This window comes from Ammospiza caudacuta, chromosome 3, assembly GCF_027887145.1.
Source record: "Ammospiza caudacuta isolate bAmmCau1 chromosome 3, bAmmCau1.pri, whole genome shotgun sequence".
Taxonomy (NCBI): domain Eukaryota; kingdom Metazoa; phylum Chordata; class Aves; order Passeriformes; family Passerellidae; genus Ammospiza; species Ammospiza caudacuta.
Window position 1 is genome coordinate 111,270,068 of NC_080595.1, and position 25,985 is coordinate 111,296,052.

General features: G+C 39.2%; 1 protein-coding gene across 1 annotated transcript in view; it reads right to left on the bottom strand.

The window, feature by feature from the left end:
• Positions 1–5,617: 5,617 nt before the first annotated feature.
• PREP (prolyl endopeptidase) overlaps positions 5,618–25,985 on the bottom strand; it is an 87,327-nt gene continuing 66,959 nt past the window's right edge. Inside the window, exons 11-15 of the mRNA XM_058801218.1 lie at positions 22,543–22,679; positions 16,714–16,808; positions 13,445–13,576; positions 9,051–9,207; positions 5,618–8,263 (exon numbers count right to left, since the gene is read on the bottom strand). Coding sequence (XP_058657201.1) covers positions 7,969–8,263; positions 9,051–9,207; positions 13,445–13,576; positions 16,714–16,808; positions 22,543–22,679 — 816 coding nt within the window. The 3' untranslated portion in view covers positions 5,618–7,968. The remainder of the gene's footprint in view (positions 8,264–9,050; positions 9,208–13,444; positions 13,577–16,713; positions 16,809–22,542; positions 22,680–25,985) is intronic.

Here is a 25,985-nt window from a genome sequence, read left to right on the forward strand (position 1 = left end):
GTCTGTGGGGACAGCTTGCCCTGGTGAAATAATGAGAGAAAGGAAAAAACAACAGAAGCTAAACCACAGCTAGATCCAGCTAGAGGAACTGATTAAACAGACCAGGAGGAAGTTCAGAGCAGCAGAATGTCTTGGGCATTACTTGTTTGTTAAGTAAGGACATCCAATTATCACAGAAGCAACTGGAGAGAAGGTTTTTTCAGAGCCACAACTTGTGTTCCAAAAGCATTTCTTTAAAAATCAACAGCTGGAGTTTGCAACAGATGGTGAAAGCACAGTGAAAGCAGGGATTACAACCAGAGGGCAAAATGGGAATTTTAATGCTAGTACCAAAAATTCCTGATGAGGGAAATTCAGTGGTCTGTGGATAATAAGCATGCTGTCACAGTCCCTGCTGCATCCCAGAACTGCCATTTGAGTGAAACAGCCCTTAGGAGGGCCACGCTTGTGGCAACCATATGTCACCCAAGGAGAACAGCTAGTCCTCAGAAACTGGCCCAAGGGATTTCTGAATTTCTAAAAAGCGAGCTGGGACAGAAAGAAGAGAGAAAATGAAGCAAAACCCCAAGGAAAGGTCTCTCTCTGCATATGTGTGTGTGTTAGCCTGCAGCTTGTTTGTTTTGCCATAAGCTTTGTAGACATTCTCAGATGCTGAAGCTCTGGGTAATTCAGAGTCGACAAAGTTAAAAAGCAAGAAGGTGGAAGAATGAAAAATTATCAGGTGTAATGTGATTAGGAAATATGAGAACACCTTTTAGAGCTCAAAGGTAAAGAAGATTAGGTATTCATGTAACATGTAAAACAGTGCAGAGAGAATGGGATGGGAGAATGAGAAGGACAAAGCTGCTGCTGTAAGATATGGGCTCAGAGTCAATAGGAGGATCTGTGTCAGATAGGCTTTAGGTTTTTAAGTCTAAAGCTGTCATTCAGAAAACCCTTTCAGTTCATTGCTTCCCTCCAAAAATATCTCTCCTGCAGGCCAGAAATCTCTCTTGGTAGCTGGAGGTTTCTGCTGTGCTAAAGGCCTGACCTGAGCAGGACTGCTCCCCTGCACTCAATGACAGGCCAGGCTGTTTCCTGCCAGCCTCACACTTTACAGGCCAGCACGACACTGAAACAAATGAGCCAGTGGCAGAATTTTGGTAATTCTGTAGAAACTGGGGCTCCCCAGCTTTCCATGCCTTGGCTGCTCTTGCTGGTCCAAGGGGTCTCCTTGCTTGTGGCATCTCCCTTATCTATAGGTCTGTGTGGGTCCTGGGCTGGCAAGGCAGGGAGATGAGCTCCATGCCTCTCTTGCAGGGAGGAAAACCCCTGGGAAGCTGGTTTCTAAGCTAAACTGGTATTTGCATCAAAATCTGTGCTGGAGAGAAAGATGACATGTTCTCCCAAAAGGCTTGTGCAGCCTTTGAGGGCTTGACAGAAGAGTAATTAGCTTCCCTAGATGTCTGCTGTCATCCTCCACAGTGGAGAAAACCCACAAATGAGATGAGCAGGCTAAAAAACTTAGAAAAAATAACTTTGAGTGCAGATGTTTAAAGGCAGAGAAAGGTAGCCTCTGTAATTTGGCAGCATTCAGGCCCTCTGCTGAGGCAGGGCAGGTGGTCCTGGACACTTCAAATTCCAAATTTATTTCCCAAGTTCCTATGTAAGCCCATTTTTCTCCACAGACAAGACCCAGGTCACAGGATCAAGCATCCAGAATCACTAAGGTTGGAAAAGACCTCAAACCTTTGACTGTTCACTACCTTGTCAACTACACCATAGCACTGAGTCCAGCTTTTTCCTGAACACCTCCAGGGATGGTGACTCCAGCACTCCCCTGGGCAGTCCATTCCAATGCTTAACAACCCTTTCTGTGAAGAAATTATTTCCAATCTTCAATCTGAACCTCCCCTGGCACAGACTGAGGTAACAATCTCTGAGTTTTACCATGGCATCCATGGTAAAATTATTAACACCAGACTTCTTTCTTGAGCCTTAATTCAGGAGAGGCATCTCCCACTAATCAGATCCTAACAGGGAACAAGTATCAAAGATAATGAAAACAATCCAAATTCTCCAATGAAATGTTCTCAATAACTGTCTAACTCATTAGCTGGAAGCAATTCTGTAAATTTGGTACCCATCCCCCTCATTTGACTTCCTCTGGCAATCACAGTGCCTGGAAGGCTCCACCAGGCAGGAGGATTGGGCAGCAGGCCCATGGCAGCAAACTATTTAATGACTGGGTTGTTGTGTGAGTGACTGTCATCTGTGAGAGGAGGATGTTTTCCAGTTTGTCCTTGGCAGCTGAAGCTTTGCTGAAGGATTACCACATTGAAAAGATGGGGAATTTCAAGAACTGCTTTTGCTTTTTGGCATTTTGACTGATGTGTGCTCTTATGAAGTTCAGATTTGGAGCCAGACTTCCTTGAAGCTCAAGGAGAGCTGAGCATCTCTAATTAGGAAAAGTAATCCCTTTAATTTCAAATAACAGCTGGAGGCTTGTTTACATACAGTCAACCATAGAGGTTTCTCAAGATCTTCAATTTACAGGCAGTGATCATCTACTTTCACTCATTTCACTGTTTTACTGTTATGTGAAGTTTTTCTAGTTCAGTCTGGAAAAAAGCAGCTTTGGGCTGACCTAACTGTGGCTTTCAGTACAGGTAGGAAGCCTACAAGAAAGATGGAGAGAGACTTTGTACTAGGGCATGTAGTGAGAGGACAAGGGGGAATGGCTGCAAACCAAAAGAGGGTAGGTTTAGATTAGATATTAGGAATAAACTCTTCATTATGAGGGTGGTGAGGCACTGGAACAGGTCATCCAGAAAAGCTGTGAATGCCCCATTCTTTAAGCGTTCAAGACCATGTTGGATGGGATCCTGAGCACCCTGGTCTAGAGTGGAAAGTGTCCCTGCCCAGAGCAGGGTAGCCGGACCTGGATGATCCTTAAGGTCCCTTCCAAACAAAACCATTTTATGATTCTACCTGTGTCTACTCAGTGAAACACAAAATGAAAGGTAACCCATTCAGGAGCTGAAACTTGGGTCCCCTATCAATGGTCTTAAGTCTACAGCTTTCTGCCACTTACAATGAAAACATGGTTTTAATGCTGAGAAGCTTTAAACTAAACCAAAAAGCAGTTTCAGCAGCAAAATGTTAATTATGGACACTAAATATATGAAGTAGAAAGTATTTAACAACCTGGCCCAGTATTTCTTTTTACTGAAAGAAATATCTGCACATACCTACATCACAAAGCTTGTTCTGTTACAGCAGAAGTTCCTCTGAAACAGCAGTACAACCAGAAAACAACACATTTTGTTGTTTTGAAATGACACTGTTTCATTTGAAACAATCAGAAGACAATAAGAATTGTTTATCTGCTTCTGTTACTGTTCCAAAGGATTCTGAAAAGTGAAATGCCCATGCCCTTTATTCAGTTTCTTCCTCAGGAGGGAAACAACAGCCCAAGTCACAGCATTTTGTCACTTGGTGCCACAATGACATGCCCTTGTTGCACACTAGAAATGGCCTAAAATAATAAATCAGCATGGGTAACAGTTTTTCACCAGCTAAGCGCTCCCCAAACTTGTAAAAATTTGCCTTAACTGGTGTAAAACTAACTAATGAATAAACTCCTCTGTTATTTAGTATGTTCATGGTAGTTAGCACTACCAAATACCTACCTAGGACACATCTTGCTTAAAACAGCATGTGTTCTCCCACCTTAGGGGCTTCAAGAATAGTAGCTCCTTCCTTTTTGCACACAGAAGGCCTGGGAGGCACTGAAAGCAGTGCACAAACACAAATAAAGAGTTTTCTGAGCAACAAGTGGCCAGCTGGAAATGTTTAGTGAAGTCACCACACTCTGACTCTTGCTATTCAGACTTTCAGCATTAAACTTCCACTGGAATGGGTAAGGGCACGAGCACCAAGTTTGTTCTTTGCCTCCCTTACTCCTCGTAACAAGGCAGAGGGATGTAAACAGAAAAGAGATTCTCACTAATACATTACTGCTTAGCTTCAGCTCTAAATGTTGAATTTTCAGTTATTCTTATGGAAAATTAGGAGAAACAGTCAAACCACACTCCTCCTAGTCCAGAATTTCAGTAAATTTCTGTGCCAGTAGCGAGTCCAGCTTCCACAGGGACTCTGTCACTAGGATTGCCCTCCTGTGAATAAACTGAAGACATGAGCTTATTCAGAATTTTCTATTCATGGATAATGCTATCTTGAGGACACACTATAGTTATCTTCAGGGACATGACAATTGGAAGGCTACCCCACATCACTCTTCTGCAAGAGCAAGCTAAAAATGCCTGAGCAATGCTTTTTTTTTTTTTTTTTCCTTCTCTCTTGGCATATCTGAAGGCAGAAGTAATTAACACAAGGAAAAATGAACAAAGATGCCAAACCTGGCTGTTCAAACCTATCCAATTCTGAGAGGTCTGTACAAAGCGACAATTACACAAAAGTGGTCTACTAAAGATTTTCAAAGTAGAAGAGCTTGGCAGAAAATTGTCTGGTTGTTTATTAGCCTGGCTTCCAAGTCCCTCCCTTGGCCTTCCCCCTAAATCCTACTCAGCTTGGAAAACCCCTTTCACAGGAGAGACTGTCAGGAAGTCTATAAGCAGATTTTTAGGCAATCCTGAAGGGGCAACCTCAGGCTAAAAATAAATAAATGACCTGGCAACACTGAAAGCTGCTGCTGGCTGTGCTGAGTCCAGAAGTGCTGCTGCTCATCTTTCTGCCTCCCTACAGACAGATGGCAAAGCAGAGCCAAGTCAAGAAAATCCTGCTCCAGAAGCTCTAGGTGCCAGGGACAGGTATCCATCTCCAAACTCCCTCCTGAGCACCCTCTATTCTTACATACCCACTGCCAGCTGCCCTCTTCCATCCCTAGACTAGAGAGTGCAGCTCCCAGCTGAAATCAGTACATACATACACATAAATATATCTATACATACACATCTATCTTTTTTTCCAGCTACCAAAATGTAAATCAATTCCAATGCAAAGAAATTCAAATCTCTCTCTCTGTAAAGAAAATGAAGACTCAGCTTTTAAAAATACTTCTGACTTTTTTCACATAAATCAACTCTAATGCAAATGTACATTCATGGGAGGAAAGACAACTAAGATATCTTTACATCAGTTGTGAAGACTATTAGGAGAATTATGTAGAAAGTTCATTTATTTCTACATAAAGCCAGATTTTTTTCATGCAACATAAGCCTCTTGCAGGGCTTTTTTGGGGGGTTTGGATCTTGATGCAAAACATCAGTATTTATTTTTCTAAGGTGGTTTTGAAAAAGCAGATATCTGGGAGGTTACCTTGCCCAGCTTGTGAATTTTGCTTCACATACTGGAAATAGACACCATAAAACAAGATACAAGAGTATCTTCATAAAATACCGTTTCCACTACAGAGAGAATAACCTTGAAACTAGACTAATAGAAATTTCATTATGTTTTATACAGCAGGAATGGTTTGGCTCCAGGTCTATTTAATCAAAACCCCAAAGGTTTAAATCCCACTATATTACAAAAGCATTACTCACTCAGAGTTAATTACAGATTCCAGCTGGAGTATGATCCTGTCTGTCTCCAATCAGCAACTCAGGTAACAGGACAGCTTTGCAACATAATTTTTTGGGCACCTGAATCCTGAATGTGGCACAGCTGATTAAGATCAAATAAATGTTGACATGATGACACTGTTAGAGAAACACAATGCCTTTCCAGTGCTCTGGAACATTTACTTTGTGAGTGGTGTCTCCAGCAAGCAGCTCCACGTTCAGTACTTCTGACTGCCACTCACAGAAATGTTTGTTTCCAAAGTGCCCAGATTATGGGTCATCTGTCATGACACTGAGTCATTCAGGGAACTCAGCCTAAACAGAAAGCTTCACAAGGAAAAGGAGTTACTTTTAACCTGTGCCAGAAGTTTTGTGCTTGAGCAATTGGAGAACAAGGAAAAGCATTTTTAGGAACAGGCCTAGAGATGACTGAGCTGGCTGTACTCAGGTATTTGCAATTCAATGCATGGACACAGTTCAGCTCTATTTCTTGAATGTCTGAGGACCATGTTTCCACACACCTATCCTGCAAAGGTGAACTGGGTACTGCCCTCTTGACAGAAACCACACATTCAATAGAAGGCTACATGCCACAGCTATGAATATTTCACATGGAGATGGCACAGCTTTATGTCCTTTGTTTCTGCCACGTGGGAAAGCTGTTGAAAATTTCTAGATGATCAAAGAAAGCAATTCATACACCTCTGGGAAAAGGGAGGGTGCTGAATCTGTACCCTGTTTTCACACCCTGGAAGGAAAAAAAATCAACCCTCCCTCAACTCTCTACTCTGATTGTTTAATTCAATGCTGTGATCAGAGTGCAAAAGTTTACAGAGTATCTTGCAAACAACTCTAATGCCCGTGGGTCCCAAACAAACCCCAAATCACACACAGGTTTTACATGTGGTATTTCATATGAAAGCAGAAATAATTTTTTATTTTCTCCTAAAATCAAATTAGCCATACCTAATAAGGGCCTGGAGAGGATAATCTTTCCTGGACTCCAGAGAGAATCAGAAGAAGTCCAGATCATGAGGGAAACACAGAGTGACTCTGGTACAAATTTATTTTAATTTTGCTGCATTTAGAGCATCGCCCTCTCTTTAAATACCACTCCTTCCTCTTCCTGCACCAAGACATAATCTCTTTGTTTAGAGATAAAACTCCTGAGCCCAGAGTAAAAATACTGTCCTTAGGGTCGAAGTATGAATGTAATGACAAGAATGACTCTGGAAGATTACATCAGTTCATCCAAAAATGAGAAACACTGATGTTTTGTGGAAGGGCAGCAAGACTAATAATAGTTGATAGAATATTTTTTTCTGTGCAAAATCAAACTGTAATTCCTGCAGTGCATCAGAGATTAAACAGGAAGCAAATGCTCACATCTACTTTGCAGCTCTACAGCCTAGATGGGAAAAATGACAGTTCAAATAATGTGCCTGTGTCAAGTCATAGGGGAGTCTGACTATGAGCTCTTGCAGCCAAAACTAGGTTATATATGCATGTTCAGATTTTGCCTTGTTAGAGAATGTCCTGTGAGAAGCATCAGAAAAAAACTGAACCTGAATAATCTGGACAAAGCTGTGGCTTTGGGTTGGAGTGGAGTTTTTTATTTTGTTTTGTGTTGGTTTATATTTTGTTCATTTACTTAAATCAGTGCCTGGTCTACTCTTCAGAAAGAAATAATTTCATATGGGTTGTTGGAGAGCATCTGTATAGCTTGACTGAGATTACAGTGAGAATCTAAGATTTCATCAAGTTTTTCAGCCTCCACTCTTCTGTGCAGAAATAAATGGCAGAAGAGAAGACTTGTGACATTTTGAAGTCTCTTTGGAAAGAAGGAACAATTTAGCAAAATCATTATTATAGACTGTAACACGTTTATGAACAGAATGTAATATAAGCTTTTTAATAATATTTGACTTAACTGGATTACCATCTCTTCAGTTTTTCATGGTTATCACTGAACACCTTCAATTTACATTCTTAAATAAATTACTGTGTAAATAAAATATGCTCAGAGATCTTGTATGTGAACAGTACTTACATTTAATTACAAATGATTTGGATATGTTTATAGGTGAAATACATTAAAACTGTTTACAGGAAATAAGCTCAAATAGCACTAATTTTGAAATCTAAATTTTCACAACAGTACTGAGAGTAGCTCAGCTATTTTTTTGAACATGCTTTTCAAAATGGAATTTGGAATGCAGTAGAAAAAAAATCAAAGAAATGCCAAAAAGAGGGAAGCACAGAAGATGAAAACTCCATAGCAGGTTGGATCAATAAAATATTAAACTGTAGTTCTTAAATGTAAGTACTACACCATGTTGTAGTGTGGCTGTTCTTTAATGTTAAAGCCCTTGTTTTCTAAAGGAGACAGTAATAAGCACTTTTCCTATTCAATCCACTCAAGATTTAGACATCGTGCTACAAAAGCAAACATATCTGACACTTCTTCTATAACTTTAGCAGTTGGCTTTCCTGCTCCGTGGCCAGCCTTGGTGTCAATGTGGATGAGAAGGGGATTGGTTTGTTTGCTGCTCCGGCCCACAATGTACTGCAGGGTGGCGATGAACTTGAGAGAGTGCAGAGGGACCACGCGGTCGTCGTGGTCTGCTGTGAGCAGCAGCGTGGAGGGATACTGGATGCCATCTTCTTCTGGCAGCTTGACATTGTGAAGTGGAGAGTACCTGAGAAAAACACACAAATGTTGCCATATCTTTTTCCTCAAGATCCAACAAGAAGGTCCTTTCCTACTGAAACCATCACAGTGGTGTTTGTTAGCACTCAGAATAGAAAAGTTCTCAGTGACATTAATCAGAATTGTGCTAATGGCAACTGACATGCAAGAGGGGCCACAGATCTCTGGCTCTGAAATGTAAAGCAAGTACATTTCTTTATTTCTAAGAGATACATATGTGTACATCTCACAGGAATAAAATATCAGGAGAAGCCAGCAGGGAAACTGCAGGGAAGCCTGTCAAGTCCATAACAGGATCCATCCTGCTGGAAACAGGGAAATTGAGACTCTCAACAGAAGCTGAGAAATTTTTTTCTCAGCTTAATTTTTCATTAATTAAGATCCTATTTTGGTTTAGTACAAATAAATCCAACCCACATTGTATAATACAATTCACAATGGTGACTGTCTCTCTCTCGTGGTAAAAAATACAATTGATGTAGTGGTCCACTTGAGAATATTCTGTTGTAATAGCCTAAAAGAGTCATTATTCAGAAAGAAAACATTACGAGCTGTTAAAAGCTGCTAGGAGAACAAGGTCTTTGAAAACAGGACCACTTGATTCAACAGGACTTTGAAGATAGGTCAAAACTGACTTGTAAGGAAATGCTGAACTCCCCAAATTCAGTGTGGGAAATGATAAGAAATCACTAGAACATATATTGATCATGACAACTGGAAAGGTTTGAGCAGACTGTGTGTTTTAGCAGCCACAGAAAGGATGTGAAGGCACTCACTTGCGCAGCCATTCGAACTGCTCCTTGCAGTCAGAGCAGCCGTAGTCAGTGGTCCAGGCATGGCCGATGGTGTACTTGTGGAATTTCAGCATGTCCATCACTCCCACTTGGGCAATGGCACAGCCAAACAGGTCAGGGCGCTGGTTGGCACAGGCAGCTTCAGCAGGAGAACAATTCCATTAGTACTCAGGTCTTAAAGAATTAAGTTCAACAGTAAAAGGTTCACTACCAGGTCGTACTGGGTGTAGGCTGTCAGTGAATATGAAGTCAAATAGAGTTTCAAGCAAAACTGTAAGCAAATACACAAATGGATAAAAAACGTAACTCTGAAAAATGGTACATTCTAAAGAACTTAAGAGCCATTTCTGTGCTCTTCAGACACCAAACATGTTGTTCTGTGAACACTGCCTTTCAAACCACCAAATCAGGACTGAAGGAGAAATAAACTTTTAAGGCACATGAGATTTTGAACTACTGAACTGAAGGTACCTAAACCATTCGCTGTTTAAACTTTTAATATTAGTTTCAAGAAAGAAAAGGGCATTAAGGATCAAAAGCCCTCCATTTACTGATGAAAGTTGTCTTCCATAATTACTATGTAAACTCATAAGAAAAGAGTTTTGTTAAAAGCAGACTGTTACAAAATCAGTACAATAACCTCAAATTAACAAAGTGAATTGCTGCTGTATTTTCTTGTTTTGCAATTTTTATCTTCCTACAACTGGAAAGGACAATTTCTTTAAGAATAATGCTTGCCTCATATATTTTAAAAACAACTTCAGTGGTTCCATCAACCTGAGTATTCAAAGTATAAAAGTGGCAAGTGGGACATCCCTCCTGTAAATTATTATCTGATGAACTAGTTATTTCAGTTTTCTCCGAGCTGGAGTTAAGCCATCCTATAAAAAAAGCCATCAAAACACACATCCCCTGTAAATACAACTGTTTACTCTCTTACTGTTTATTCATTCAGTGTTTATCATAGCCTGTAAGTTCTTCAATTCCAATTCCTGTTTCTTGATTTAAACCTTTTCCCTGCTGATTTTACAAATTCCTCTGCCTTTTTTGAATTTTAAGAAACAAGATCACTGAAATTTTCACTACTACAACGGATCCCAGAATCCCTTAATTAATTCAGAACTATTCACTGTGCATCCACATGTAGGTATGATCTTTCCCAAATTATTCTTATAGCCTCATTTTTGTCCATTGTGAAAATGGATTGATTATCACCACTCTTTGCCTCCTGCTAACCATGACATTGCTAGGACATGACTTTGCTTCCAGCTCAGCAAGGACTTTCTTTCACAGCTTTTGAAAATCCAAGAATAGCTCCTCACCTAGATCACTGTTAAAAGCCCCATATGCAGCCCAACTCCTTCAGATAGCTCCAATACATTTGAAAGCTGCAACTTCAGCCTGCAGAATTCTTTCTTTAGGTCTTATTTACTGGTATTCATTTATTAGCTTGCCCATTAGAGAAGTCAGATTTACTCATCTGCAGCTTGTGGATCACCGTGAACCATTTAAAACTTGGCATTACACCTGCCCCCTTCTGTTCCTCAGATATTCAGGCTTAGTAGCCTGCAATTTCATACCAGAGTTCACTTAGGATCCTGCATGTGCACCATCTGGCCCTGGCAACACACCACTTTTCATGGATTGATGCATTCCAAAGCCTTTCCTGCTGATGCTTCAACTGGAGTCAGCTCCCCAGAATATTCCCCATGAAGACAGACCCACGCAGGGAACCCCCACCCTCTCCTCAGGAGGGAACATCAATACAAACAGACCATTTAGTTGTTCTGCTTTGCAATTAATTTCCTTTAATGCTCCTTTTACATCTCACTAACCTGTGAGTCCCACAGATCATCTGGCCAGCTTCCTGCCTCTGATGAGCATGGAAAAATGTCATTGCTAATCTTAACACTGGAACCAATTTGCTTATCAGTCTCCTGTGATCTGTCTGTCTCTGCCAAGAGTTTACACTACACCCTATTTTCTTCATTTAAACTTTCTGAATAAAATTTTACTTCTAGTAAATAAAATAAATAAAATAAAATTTTACTTCTAGTCAAATCTGATATGTAACTATGATAGAATTATGAGTAATTTTCATAGGTACATAGTGCCTTAAAGAGATGCTATGTAAAAGATCTTCAGGTTTTAACCTAAAGATCAGATCCCTTCTCTTCAAGCTATTTTCTTTTATGAACATAAATTGTATTGTGGTAGGAACAAAAGCCAAAACAACTAGCATAACATTTTACTTTAATACTCTTTATTTTAGAGTATGTCTTGAAGCACTGCCTGTTGCTCAGGATTTTGGAAGAAATTGCTCCTTGCTATTTCCTTACATAGTAACTTCAGTGAGAAATCTGAAGTATGGAGACACTCATCCATGCACACTACACCTTTTCAATCAGCCATAATAATTATATGCATTAATAAAGTGGAATCTGGAACAACAATTAATTTGTGTATTATATGCCCCTATACATAACTTTGGGTTTTAAAATTCAGTATGAAAATAAGCCCTCAAAATGTCAGAACTGGTTTTGTCCAGGCAAACATGAGAGGTCCAACACTGCATTTGCAGGGAGGTTTTCAGCTCACAGCTGTGCTGCTCTGCTCAGCTTGGGGATCACACTGCAGGACAGGGAAGTCTTGTTTTGCAGTTGAATGAGGCAAGATGAGCTCAGGGCTCTGCAGTGCTCAGTCACCTCCTGTTAGTCTGACTGAAAGGAAAGAGTATTTTGGAAGAGTTAGACAATACTCTTCCTTGTCAGCTCTTTCTTCAATAAATAAGAAAGAAGAAAATGTGGCAGTGGGTCTTTGAACCTACAGGATGAGTTATGATCTCTAATGTTGCATCAGTAACTATTGCAAAATTTATTTTTGCTTTGATAAAAAAGACTTTATAAGAATTTCCTGAATTCACCTAATTCTACTCAGTCAAGGAAAATCCCTACGTGGCTCATCAAGAGCATGGAAATCCTGCTTGATTGTAATCTACCAGTAAATTCAAAGGAAGGATTCTAACAAGATTTTTTAGAGCAGGGAGGTCTAGATTCCCAACACCTGTCTCCCACCAGAATTATGTATTTCCTGTAGTTGTCTCTTACTTCCCCTTCCTGACACAGGAGCCCAACTGAACAGTTCAGCCAGTAACCCAGGGGGTTTTATTACTGAAGCTGGGTAGGATGAATCTCATCCTGACTGAAGCTGAAGTCCATATAACAATAAAGAAGTATTTTCAGAAGCTATGCAATATATTCAAAGTTTAAATGCAGTTCTAACTATACATTTAGGCCCAACATAAAACTGACGTGTGCACTGCTTGCATTCCCAAATGGAGTACAAAGCCTTTAATCCTTTTTCACATTCACCCATTTCCATTTTAAATGCACAAATACCTTCTGCCACTTGTTATCGAGAAGCATTTAAGCAAAAACCAAAATACAGCTTTACAAGTAGTGGTTTATCCATCTTTAAAACAACTGCTTTTTAAAAATAACAATGCAGGTCTAGCCAACATGGCTTAGACCAAAGATCCATATAATTCCAAATTCTGTTTCTCATGCTGGATGCTAATTCACTGAAAAATAGAATAAAATCAATAGAGTCAGTATACACCAGCTAATAAATACAAAAGAAGAGTAGGCCTAGGAAAACTGCTCATCTTCTATAATTCAGTGGTTCATGAACTTGAGGTGCCTTTTTTACCCCCTTCTCACATAAGTAGCTCAAATCTGTCATACTGTCACCTTTCATACTGCTTAAAAAAAGGCAAACAGACCCTGATACTATTACTGTGTGTCTCATCTTCCTTTCAAAATTGCACAAAAAATCACCTTCTTTTTTCTTCTGTTACTTTCAGATAAGGATCTTATTAGAAATAGATTTTGTAGCTCCTAGACTGCTCAGAATATGAGATCTTTCTGTGACAAGACTTCTGTTTAAGACAAGGCTATTAATTTTCTTGAATTTAAGAACACAGCAGTGAATTTTAAGTGAACAATATGCATTTGTAACAGACCACACACAGTTTCCCAATGCTACATAAATTAATAGGTCAGTGGTTATTTTGTAATGGTTAACCTGAAGAAAGAAAGATAAAAAACCTCCATGTTTTTACAACCATTCTTACTTTCTGTCTGTGATTCTACCACAGGGTTAGCTCTTACCACACATGTGGGGCTTTTCCAGAGAATTGCAGAATTCCAATGTCCTATGCAAACAGCAAGTGAAATACTACTGTACATATTTAACACCTGGTATACATTATTGCATTGACATTCTGACAGCTTTTGACAACAAGATCTCATCAATTTTTGTCTGATTACTTTGATAAGCCCAGCACCAAATCTGGGAAACAGACAAGCAGTTCTTACCAACTAAGAGGCCCCCATTTGAGCCTCCATTAATAGTCAGCTTCTTTGGGGATGTGTAGCCTTCCTTGATGAGGTATTTGGCAGCACACTGAAAGTCATCAAAGCAATTTTGTTTGTTGGCCAAGATACCACCTAGCAAGGAAACAAAACAAATCAGTTGATACCATAAAATCCTTTTGATACCATCTCTTCACAAAAACATGTGTCCAAAAATACCTGGGAGCAATTCCAGCTTCATGAACATTTTAATAATTGATGCTGCTCAGAAAAACAGCAAAAATGAAAGATTCTGTCAACACAGAGAGGCTATAAGATGGTTCTGTCAATACCTCTGATGCTTTCAGAAACTCTGAATAATACATACCTATACTGCAGTGAGTGCCAGGTAATGTTCCTAACCAGTGAAAGGAAAGCTAAAAGCTTTGCACAGCAAAATATCTACAAAATGACCACAATACAACACACTTGAGGTTTAAGCTAATGGGACTTCAACATCATTAAACTCAGTGACAGTTTCTTAGGGGAATAAAGATTCAGCTTATAAAATAGGCTATATAAAATAAGCACTTCTAATTTCCTGGATGTATAATATGTGGCTGGTAATTTACTTTTTTTTCCTATTAGTTGTTTTCAAACCAGATGATATAAAGCTATGGTCGAAAAGAGACTTCAGAGTTCCATCTTGCTTTGAAAATTTATTAGTTAATTTTCAATATAGAAATGCTTAAGATACTGCCATCATGTTGAATGAAATTCCAAATACCATCATATGTATAAGGGAGCAAATAATGACAGAAATTGTTGGTTCTGATGACATCATTGATAAGACTTCTAGGTCTGAAAAAAAAATTTTGCAGGGTGGAATAGGGAAGGAAAAGGATGGTTTTTCCTACAATCTTTGAATTATTTTAATAGAAGAGTATCAGCTTAGAGAATGCACAGTTGTCCAAATCTTGCTTGTTTGGCAAGAGACTAAAACTAGATCCTCCTCAAACATTATCATACCTAAAGCCCATGGTAATCTCAGCCAATTAAATGCTGGTAAGAAATGGGAACTAGGAAGAAAATCCTTCCATTCCTGTAGCAAAGGCAGTGGCCCAGCCAGGCAAGTGGGGCTTACAGGATGCAGAAATGAAATCCAGTTTCTTCTCCTTTCTTTAAAAGCTGGATGTTTATTCCAAGCTGATTGCCTAAGGGTCCCCCTATGGTCCAGGAACCTCCAGGACAATTAATTTTACCCTAAATTAAGTTAGATGAGCTACAGTCCTGAGATGTCTCTTTATCTCCATTCTCCATCAAGTGATCCTTAGACAAGCAGTTTACAATGGTTTTACAAAACCATTTAAAAAAACAATAGTTTTGTAAAAACTTTGTTTCTGTGTCACAGAAGTTTAGCAATGTAAGTCTGACATTTAGTCATAAAGATCTGGTAGAATTGGAACCAGTACATTTGTAAGTTTTGTTGGGTTTTTTTAACAAATACACATCATTCTTGTATTAACAAGACCATTGAAAATAGACATACTGGGACAACAAAAATGTTTTTAAGTATGTGGCAATAAAGGAGAAATAAATCTTACTCCTTGCTCAAAACACCAGGCTGGTGTAAGGTCAGAATCCTATTTATAAAATTGAACCTAAGCAAAAAAACCTTCTGTAATTGCTTCTGGAATAAAAAAAAGAACAGATACATATTTTATTTAAAACCGCAATAAAATACTTGGGTCAAAATCAAGCAGGAAATAGGTGCATCAAAGAAGCATTATCATATTAAAATAAATTTTATTAAAATCTACTACAGATCAATCTCCAAATTAAAATTAATGAAGGATACTTCATCTTTAGCAATAATATCCTGTATCTGCAAGCACATACAGCTTCTATTTATGAAACTATTACATAATTAACTCAATTGTGAGGAAATGACCCAGACAAATAGTTACCACAGATGAAATAGTAAAATCAAGATGCAATGATCTGGAAATACCATTCTGTCTGATAAAAAGATATTATGGCTTACTGCCATGGCAAATTGCTAGATCATAAGCACCATTGTTTTGGTACATTTGCCTTGCTGACAACATTCCCAGCAACTTATGCACCAGATTCTTGGAATATGAGTAAAGTGTCACCTTTAAATAAGGATAGGTATGTTCCTGAAATAAGAAGGACTTTTCCAAGCTTTTTCCCCTGGTGGAGGAATGTGACAGTTGTCAACAATAAGGCAAGTGGACAAAGACAATTAAATGATTAAGACAAGATGGGAAAAACACAGATGAAGTACATCAAAAGTGTTCAGAAAAGGGGAAAAGAGATTGACAGCTTTTCAGTGTTTGACTGAGTTTCCCTGTGACATGACAGTCAGATTACAGAAAACCCTAAAAGGTCAAATGATTGCCTGCAAGTTGGATCCCCCAAGAGTTTGGAGGGGATGATGTGAATGCGCTTCTGGAGCTGACGGTTTTCATATGGACTTCAATCACAGAATCACAGAACATTTAGGTTGGAAAAGACTTTTAGGATCATCATGTTCAACTGTTAACTCAGCACTGCCATGTCCCTAAGACACATCTATGTGTCTTTTAAACATCACCTCCAGGGATGGTGACTCAACCACTTCCATGGGCGGCCTGTTCTGCTGCTTGAAAATCCTTTTGGTGAAGACATTTTTCCAGTCATATTCAGCAAATATTTTTAAAAAAAGGTCTATTCATAAATTATGCAAAAACAATACAGAAGAGTTTATACTCTGAACTCAAGAGTTCACACCTTCCACAAAGTTCTGCAAATTTTTTTGTGTGTGCATGTTTGATAACAAGAGAGTCTAAATAGTCAGTGTTGTTGTTTTGGGGATTTAGGATTGGGAACCTGCAATAATGAAAGGGGTATGTGAAAGGAAACCAGGTCTTTTGCAAAATGCAGACATTTGTTGTAAGATCAGTTCAATATAAATAGCTGCATTTTCCTGTGTTTAACCCCAGGGAACTTGATACTGCTTAAAAAACCCAAATCATTTTGTTGGAAAATATTGTCTTTGTACAAAACTGTTTTCAAGTAGGCTGCAAAAATGAAAATAATCTAAGGAAAACCATCAAATTAACACTGGACAACGTACAGATCTAACATGTAAGCATGGAAAAAAATTTACTTTTTAGCAGAATAAGTAAAATGCAAAAGGAGATGTGAGCATGGGAGAAGGAGTGAACAGAAAATGTTGCAATTTGCATTGTTAAGCCTGCAGTTTTGTTCCTGTTCTTTGACTGACTCACCTTTGTGCCAGGTCTCTCCATATTCGCCCCCGCCCCTGATGTTCGCCACTGCCAGAACCCCTCCCAGGTGTTGCACAAAAATAAGTCTTGACACGCTGAAAAAGCAAACAGATAAGAGGACTATTTTTATTTTCCAATTTTTATACACCTACCACTTCTGCAAAAATACTCTGAGGGAAAGATCTCTCCCAAAGTCAATGATGATATTGTGAATTAAGCCCCTCTTGATGGCGAACCTGAGTAGTCAGGATTTTTTGATGGTTATCCATGGAGATGAAACTCCCAGCAGCTTTAGGAGAGGAAGGAACAGTGCTGGTCTGTTCCTCCTCCCTCAGTTCTGCTCTCCAGAGGAGAGTGGCCAGTGGTTTGGCCTAGCAGATGACCACTCAGAATGTGTCACCATTTACAAAAATTATCTTCAAAGCCTGCAGTCTAGCCCAGTCTAGTCTGCAGAGTAGAGTTATGCAGTACCACTGGACCTCCATAGCTTTCTGAATTGTTCCTCCATCATGGGACCTCCACTTCTACAGAGAGGAAAGGAAGATTTAGCCCAAAGGAAGAAATCCAAGAATTAAAATCAGCACTTGGTTTTTTTTTTATGAGCATGAATTTTCAACCTAACTTCTGCTTAATTTACTTCTTTTGGACCTTTGCAATATTGTGTTTGCAAGGAAAAATTCTGTATCTACCATTCTTTTGTGCCATGGTCAGCAGTCAAGTCAGCAGCTGGCCAATCCCATTCTTATTAATTTTCTTCTTACATTGCTAAATACAAAACAAATAGTATAAACATAAAATTACAGGTTCTGCCTCCCCTACTATCTCCTGAAACTGTCTGAAAGCAAAAATAGCATATTTTTTTAAAATGTCAAGTTGCAAAAGTATCAGATGTAATACTATCTTTTTTTTTTAATGGACTGAAGTAATCAAATTATATTTAACAATTAAAAAATGTTAATTGTTGATCTGTTGAGGCAGTAGCTTAACATAGCTGAAGCTGCAGAAGGCCAACCACACATATGCAAAGGAGACAGGTAAAATATTAACATTTAACCTCAACAAGTCTTTTTTCCCCATCTAGTAGGTTTAAATTTCTTATTTACTTGAATTCTTTGCTCACCCAGAAACCACTGTCTGCAGAAAATAAATTTGTTCAACCACAAGGGCAAGGGCTGTGTCTTTTTACCTTTAAGTCCCACTGCTGTTTATCAGAAATGGTTTGAAAAATGGCACTCTTACAGTGTGTCTCCTGTGGATGTGTAGTATCACAACAGGTGAAGTTTTCACACCTCCCAAAGCAATTACCTGTGTACTGGCACATGTTCTTGAGAGTATATATCAAGGAGTAAGGAAATGGAAAGGAAAGCACAAGGATAACTGGGAAGAGATTTCTGCATTTGCATAACCATCAAAGGAAAAGCTTCCACGTAGGCTGGTTATCCAGCACATCAGATGGCTCAGGAGCCATGAATTATCTCAGCTTTTGTAAAATGAATTCTTAAGACCATCACTGTGAATTGCATTTTCCTTAGACTGCTGTGACATGCTGATTAGATGCAAGACTGATATTCTAGAAGCCCATTGTGCAAAGGTCAGACAGTATTACTCTGTCAAACTCCAGGACTCTTTAATTTCAGCAGGTTGCTGCACAGCTAATGTGGAGTAACCTGACAGGAGGTTGCCTCATCAGACTGTGCCTTCTTAATTTTTGGTATGTAGAGTCACAAAACCTCCCAAAATATTCTGCACTTCTTTTCCCTGTCTACCTCAAACTTTGGACCTCTTGGTCCAAAGTTATTTGATTCCCTAATAACCAGAAGTAGCAAGTAACAATTAGAGGTAAGATAAGAGCTTGCTTCACAAACATACTGCATGAGAAGACTTCAAAAAATCAGATATTCCACAGCAGAATCCATCCTCTTCCATCTGCTGAAAGCAACTGTGCCCATCTGAAGGATCATGGTGAGTCAGGACCCTAACTTGACCAATATTTTGAGTATTTGTAACAAACTTTCTCAAAGTTTTTCTCTTGACCTTTACCTTTAAGTTCAGGAACCAGGTTTTACAATTATATAGTCCAAACTCATTACTTGTTTAAAAAGTGAAAATTCCAAGTAATCAGCACAAAGCTCAAGTTTCACACACAACCCTATTACTGCCTGCTGTGTTTTTCTGGGTGGATTCTTGCTTCCAGATTTGATTTCAAGTCAGCTTGGTGTCTGAGTCACAGCAAACGGCCCAGTCAACCTGCATGGCTATGAAATGTCTCATTCTGCAAAGCAAAGTCTGGCTCCCTGCCCTTCCCAACAATCTCTGAAGCCTTTTGCTCATTATCCCTGCTCTTCCTTCTCTCCTGGAAGCAGGGTAAAGGAAAGGGCAACAGGGTCAAGATGGAGTCAGTGGAGGGATCAGAAGGTAGTTCTCACCATGGAGGGCTCCTTCCAGACCCTCTAGTCGCTCTTAAAGAGCGTAAAACAAGAATTAATAAATCCGATATTGTGTTTTACAGTAGAGAACAATGTGAGGAGCAGTGCTTCACAGACCAAGAACACCTCCCCAGAATTGCTGATCTGCTGTGAGGTATTGGAGCTGACAGGAAGATGCAGGCTAGTGCACAGGTGATGGGGAAGAAGTCCTGAGCCGCTGGACTTGGTTGCTTTTTAAGCTTTTGTGGAGCTGAAGAGAGCAGTAACAGAACAAGCAAAAGGAGTAATCCTCCACTCTGCACTGAGGGCTGACCTTTCTCCAGGCTCACAGTTTCTCTTCCCTGCACCACCTCTTTGCTTAAAGGCTGGGAACATCCTGGCAGTGACAAGCAATTTCACAGTCTGCTGCACCACCAGCTGTATTCCAGGATGACTTAGAAATTGCTTCTCCTGTACCCACGCAGGCACACACACAACACTGAAGGGAAACATGTTGGTTCCTACAGTGCAGTTAGCCAAATCTGAGGCATCAGTGGTGGGTTTGTGATGCCATTTCCCCAGCAGCTCTGACAAGCCACTGGTATCAGCTCCATCAGCCTTCACTTGCACTTCCTCTGTGGGCTGTATAATTAATGACAGTGCTCTAGCAAGCACCATTTCAAAATGCCACCAAATGAAGCTCCCCAGTCCAGAAAAGCCATATGAAAAATGCATGCTTGCATTCAAAAATAAACCACTACTGTAACTGACTTAATGACTTTGGCCTATCATTCCTGCAGTTATTTCTGGATCCTGTAACCTGTTGGTTTGTTTCTATTGCTTTCAGTGAAAAATGTTTTTTTTATTTTTGATGTGAAAAGGAACATCAGTTTGTGAATTAAACAGAAATAAGTTCCCCAAACCAGAGAGCTGGCTCATGCTAATGGCTGTGAAATACCAGTAAGAAAATACTGTACAGCCTGGAAGACATACAGGACAGAACTGAACCACTGGAAAGGAGATGATGGAATGCTTTGTGGAAAGTTTTAACTAAAAAAGCTTAGGAGTCTTTAGCCAGGAATTTTTGTTTGTTTTTCTTAAAGGTAAGCTGATTCCTACTGGTTACATTTCCATGGCTACATCTCAGCTCAGAAGCAGGTGAGTGATGTAGCCTCAGCCTTGGCCATCCTGTGGCTGCTTTCTAGCACTCAAGCCTGTGGTCATAAAATAAAACAAAAACCAACCAACCAAAAAAAAAAAAAACAAAAACCCAACAAACCAACCAATCAACCAAAACCCAAAAAAAAAACAACAAAAAAAACACAACCCCCCCCCCCCAAAAAAAACCCAAACCCCACAAAACCAAAAAAAACCCCACAAAACCCCACCACCAAATCATGGTGTTGGGCTGTGGATAGAATAGCACTTGGATTTGGGAACTCCTTGTGGAGTACTGCAGAATGTAGTAACAGAGATGGAGTAAAACATTAGTGGAATCTGCCAGGTAAAGGGTGAACTGGACATCCTGCCTTTCTGACATAAATTCCCTGCCAGAATTTCCTTTCCCTGATTTTGCCTCCCTACTTTTGGAACACATTCCCTCACCAAGTACTCCACTCTCAGGTTATTAGTCATAAACATGTATTTGAAGCCTTTGGCTTTTCTCTTTTTTTTTCTTTTAGAAAGAGAAAGCTGAGAAATCATGTCTTGATATTACAGGGAGAGAGTAAGGAGGGAGGTGTGGCCAATCATGTTTTATTTACATTGGCAGTGGGGCAATATATTTTGATCTGGAGGTCACTGATAGTTCTCTGTGCATTTGCTTTTAAGGGACTGCTACAGATTCATATTCTTAATTTATGAACTGTATAATGAAGGTTTCACAGGGTTCAGGAAAATACAGGTCACTGCTCCTACTTCCCATCTTCCTCTCTTCTAAATGTCAGCTGCACCCTTTTGCTGCTGTTTGCTGGACTCCTACGAGAATCAATTTTTAGCTTGCCAAAATGGCAGAAACCCACCCACTCTGTTTTGCTGGGATAGTTTTCTGTCATTCTTGTGAGGTAAATCAGCTTAGCAAAGGCTCCAGCAAGCACCAGGGCCAATGGATGGGAGGTGGAAGTAAGGACTGTGAAATACCTTCTCCTTCTGCCAGCAACCAGCTCTCCAGTATGTGAAATTTTACCTTAAATCAATAGATATGTAATATTCATTTTACATTCTTTAAAAATGAAAACATGGTAAGTTTTATAACAGTTCTCAGCATCTACAATCAACTGTAATAAATCAGTGGTTAAACCTAAGTAAAAAAGAATTTTGAAACTATGCTAGTTATATAATTGTGTCTCTCAAGAACCACAAGAAATTAGAAGTGTAGCTTTATGAGGCAGATAAAAAGCTTACAAATAATCAGAGTACAAGATGGGAGATCCATTGTTAGACAGGGTATTTGTTAAAAAGGACAAGAAACTGTAAATGCTATTCAGAAATACAATCACAGCAAATAAGAAAGGCAAGCACTATAAAGGATTTCTTGAAATGTGCTAACTCTAAAGCAAGACTGGTAGTATCTAAACTTAATAGGATTGTTTTATAATAGATTATTTTTCGGTAGTGAGCTGCTCTTCTGCTTCCTGAAAAGCTGTTCTCTATTCAGCCCTTTCCACTTCTGCTTTCCTCTGCCTCACCTAGGAGCATTTCTTAAGTATTCAAGCACTGCCTCTTGGCAAGTCTATTCAAATTGCCTTGCTTAAGAAATAAGGTTTTCTTTAAAGAGATCATCTATGCAATAAAGCTTATGGCTTTTGAGAGCTACAAAGCCTGATCTGAACACAGCATTTTTGGTTTACAATGAGTTGCTTTGCATTTGTGAGGACAGTATCATTCGTGTCTCAAGACACAATCCTCTTTACTGATCATATGGGCCACAGAAGGATTTTGTTTCCAATGTAATCTCAAAAGTATAATATGAAAATGCAGCCAAATTTTAATTATTTACATTAAGTTAGTCAAACACTTGATTTTGCATAATATTTAGACATATGTAATTGTTTCACTTGGAATAAAGAAAATTTCCTATGGTATTAATTCAGCAATGGGCCCAAATATTTCCTTTATATATTTGTCCATGTTTTTCTGTGGAACTCAGTGATAGAGCAAGAAGAGGTTAAGGTGTAATCCTAAGGGCAGGGTGACTGCTGTAAAGTTCAGGAGAGCAGAGCACTTCTCTGCTCTGACATAATTTCCTCTGTGAGCCTGGGTAAAACCCTCTAATTCAGAACTAACAAAGCAGACAAATGATGCCTGGGCAGCCTTTATGGCCCTCATCTTGCTTCTCAGGAACCTGAAATGCATCCTGTCAGATTCCTGGTGACAGCTGCTAATACCAGATACTTCAGAAGAAAGTGTGAATCACCCTGCTTACCTGTAGCTTGGTGTAATTGATATGTTGAAGCCTCCATATCCATACAAGAAGGCAGGGTGAGAACCATCTAATTTAATTCCTTTCTTGTGAATAATAAACATTGGGATCTTAGTGCCATCTTTGCTAGGGTAGAAAACCTAAGACAAGAGAAAAAGAAATACAAAATGCTCTTAGTGCTGTAACTCCACAAGTGCTGTTAACAAGAATCAGAGGAGAGGTGACCATTTCTATGGGGTCTGAGGGTAAAACCTGAGCAACTTGCACCACCTGCCAGGTCAGGTTCAGTACTGGGCACCACCTGCTTGGTTGCTTAGCAGCTCTGGAAAATGTATCAAAATGAGACAATACCAAGGGTATGATGGTATCACCTTTAGGCATCTTATCCTTCAGTTCTACGCACAAGAGGGTTTAAGAAAATGTTACAAAAAGAATACAGTTCTCTTCAAGGGAAGACTGTCAAAACACAAGGGCTGCATGGTCCGTCACATGTGAAAGGAGCAAAGACTGAGCTGGCAGAGAGAACAAACAGAACTAAAACCAGATTTCCTGCACAGATAATTTCACTAAAGCAAGTCTGTATCCAGCAAAGGTGGACTAAGCATTGTCCAGTCTTTAAGGTTGTCTCAGGGTTACCAACCCTTATCAGGCTGGTAACACAAGCCATGACAGAAACTTTTGTAGCACTTTGGTGCATTTTTGGACATTACGAGGCAACTAGAACCAGGAGACCCAACCTTGCAGAATCCCCAGTCCATCAAAGAAGACAACTGAACTGCTCACTGGCTTTCTTCCTGAAAGGAAACCAGCTCCCAAAACACAAAGTCTCCACATAGCACATGCTTCCATACATCTTTCTATTGCTGCCACAACACTGTGTGAGGCTGAAAGCTGAACTCCATGTACACAAACATAGACTGTAATTGTTTAACACAGTTCCCACATCTTCTTGTTTTGATGCATGTCTCTGCCTGCATACTCTAATTTGGGATCCACTGTGTTATATTTTGCCAATCAAGAAAAACACATGGCTGTGAATGCAGTTTATTGCTTGTCCTAAAATTCTGGCTGATTCCTTTTCACTACCTTGCTTTAACATCATTGCAGCTTCAACTCTAATTAGAACAAAAATGTAGTAAATGAAGAATGACACATTCTTATAATTTAGTTGCATGTTTACAATCTCTGCTTTTAAAGGAAATAGTCCTACAGTGATTTGTAAAGCACATGATGAGCAGGTTCTATTTTTACAGCACATGAACCTCATCAGTAATATGAACCTATGCAATGCATTTATTCTGAGCATTGCCTGTAATGTGAAACATGTAAATACACATGGCTGAAAACAAAGGTAATCACATTTAATTTTAGTTTAATCATTGCTAAGGAAATGTGAGAAATTGCAAATGAAATCACATCTACCTCCAAAGGCTTTACCAAAACCTCTAGACATATTACAGATAAAAATTCAGAATTTCACAGCACCCACAGTGGATGAAAAAAGCCCAACAAAACAAAACTAAAAGCCTAAGGGTGTTTCTACACAGATAAAATCAGTTTCCAACTGCCATAACTGTATCTCAACTGACAAAGTGCTTGTCAGAACAGTAGAGTATAATGGATTTTTACTTTAAATAGTTACTTGAACACTATAAACAAATAAAATAACTGATGAACAGGAGAACTACTGAGGCTGATGATGAGGATTTCCAGAGACTCTTCCCTAACACATCATCTGTCAACTCCAGCTGTTGCTGGAAATTCTCAGGAAGCAAGAACCCAGTCTTTCTATATTTCCAGAAACTTAGTGCAGTTGGCCAGTCCTGCCCTGATGATTAAAGTATGCCACTAACTTTACTGCTGGTTTCTGAATGAGAACTTTATCTTTTATATAACAGCTCCCTGAAAACTGACTTCTGTAGGGCTTTTATTGTCATCAGTTAAGATAAAATAACATACCATTAAATAAAATCTCAACAGAAAAAAAAAGATGCATGTCAAGCTGCATGGCATTGCTTAAATTTGCAGTTTAAGGGTTTTCAGTACTATCTTTGCTAAAATAATTATTACCTCTCCCTCCAAGAACACAAGAGAGGGGGGACAGAAATCAATTCAGTGAGACACTAAGATATGGTGAAGCCATTTAAGCTTCTCCAAATAGAGTATTTTCAACAACTGATTCAATCTCACCTTTAAATTAGCTGTTATCTCTGAAGCAAGTCCAATGGTTTACTCATGTAACCAATAAAGGGATGTGCTTCTATCTCAAAGATTAAGGTAAACTGCAAAGAGCAAGCCCTAAAAAGGATTTCCCAAGATGGTGTTTCATGCCTAACTTTAGAAGCTGTCAGCTTTTACAGTGTTAAATGCACATAAAAGGGTACTACCTTTTCCTGTGTTATCACAGACAGGAGAGATCCACTTGTGCCAGTCACATTATATTACTCATTGTTCATATAATTTCCAATAAGGTCTTATGTCACTAATGTCAGCATTTATAAGAAGAGGACAAGTTATGAAAATTAATTTGAAGGGAAAAGGATGGAGAAAAACACTTCAGAAATATTATTATGAATGCTGAAACTCACCATTCAAAGAGGGACATGCTAAAAATAAGCACCTTCAGCCTTTAGGAATGCAAGAGCAATGCTGTGTGGTTGACAGGGCACTCCTGCTGCGTGCAGCCCTTGGTGCTATTCTAGGAGCACAGTGCTGGAGCAGTGAGCAGCCCTGGGATAGCTGTAACTATCAGTCTCACACTAATGTCCCTGTGCCACATGGCAGGGGGGTCTCACTGCCAGAAACACCTTCAAATTCAGATGGCAGAGCCTGAAGTATACATTTATAGCTTCTAGTCTACTTATTGTGAGGGAAGGAGAAAGCAACACGGTTTGCACAGTTACTCATTGCTACAAGTTAATTAAAATTAAGCTATATAAGCGAAATAGAGCCAAATCTTAATAATTCTTCTTTAGTGATGCATATGTATTTATAGAGTGGTGTGTTACTTTCTTTTGATTTTTAAACTTAGCATTTGAAAGCAATTTAGACCAGGAAAAGTCAATGGATGTTTAGTCAAAGACAGTTTACAGAGTAAGTTTTACAAGCCAACGCAGTTAATAGCTTTGCCCTCTGGCTTGTAAATTTACTTAGGGGTTAAGCAGGATAAAAAAGTTCAATACATTCATTCCTGGGAAGGTCTTTGTCCTCCTAATTATCATCTGCTTTAAATGTGCAGTATTTATATTAGGTGAATCTTCACTTAGGGAAGAGGGGAACTACCATCAGGCATTGTAGACACAGACCTGAATTCAGAAAGGCTCTGTATTTATCCACCTCTGCCTCTGCAATGACAAGAAGCATCCTCTCCATCTCAAGTCACCAGGAGGCAAAACAAAGTATTTTAGAAAGCCAAAAGGTCTGAAAAACAGATGCTGCAGATGAAG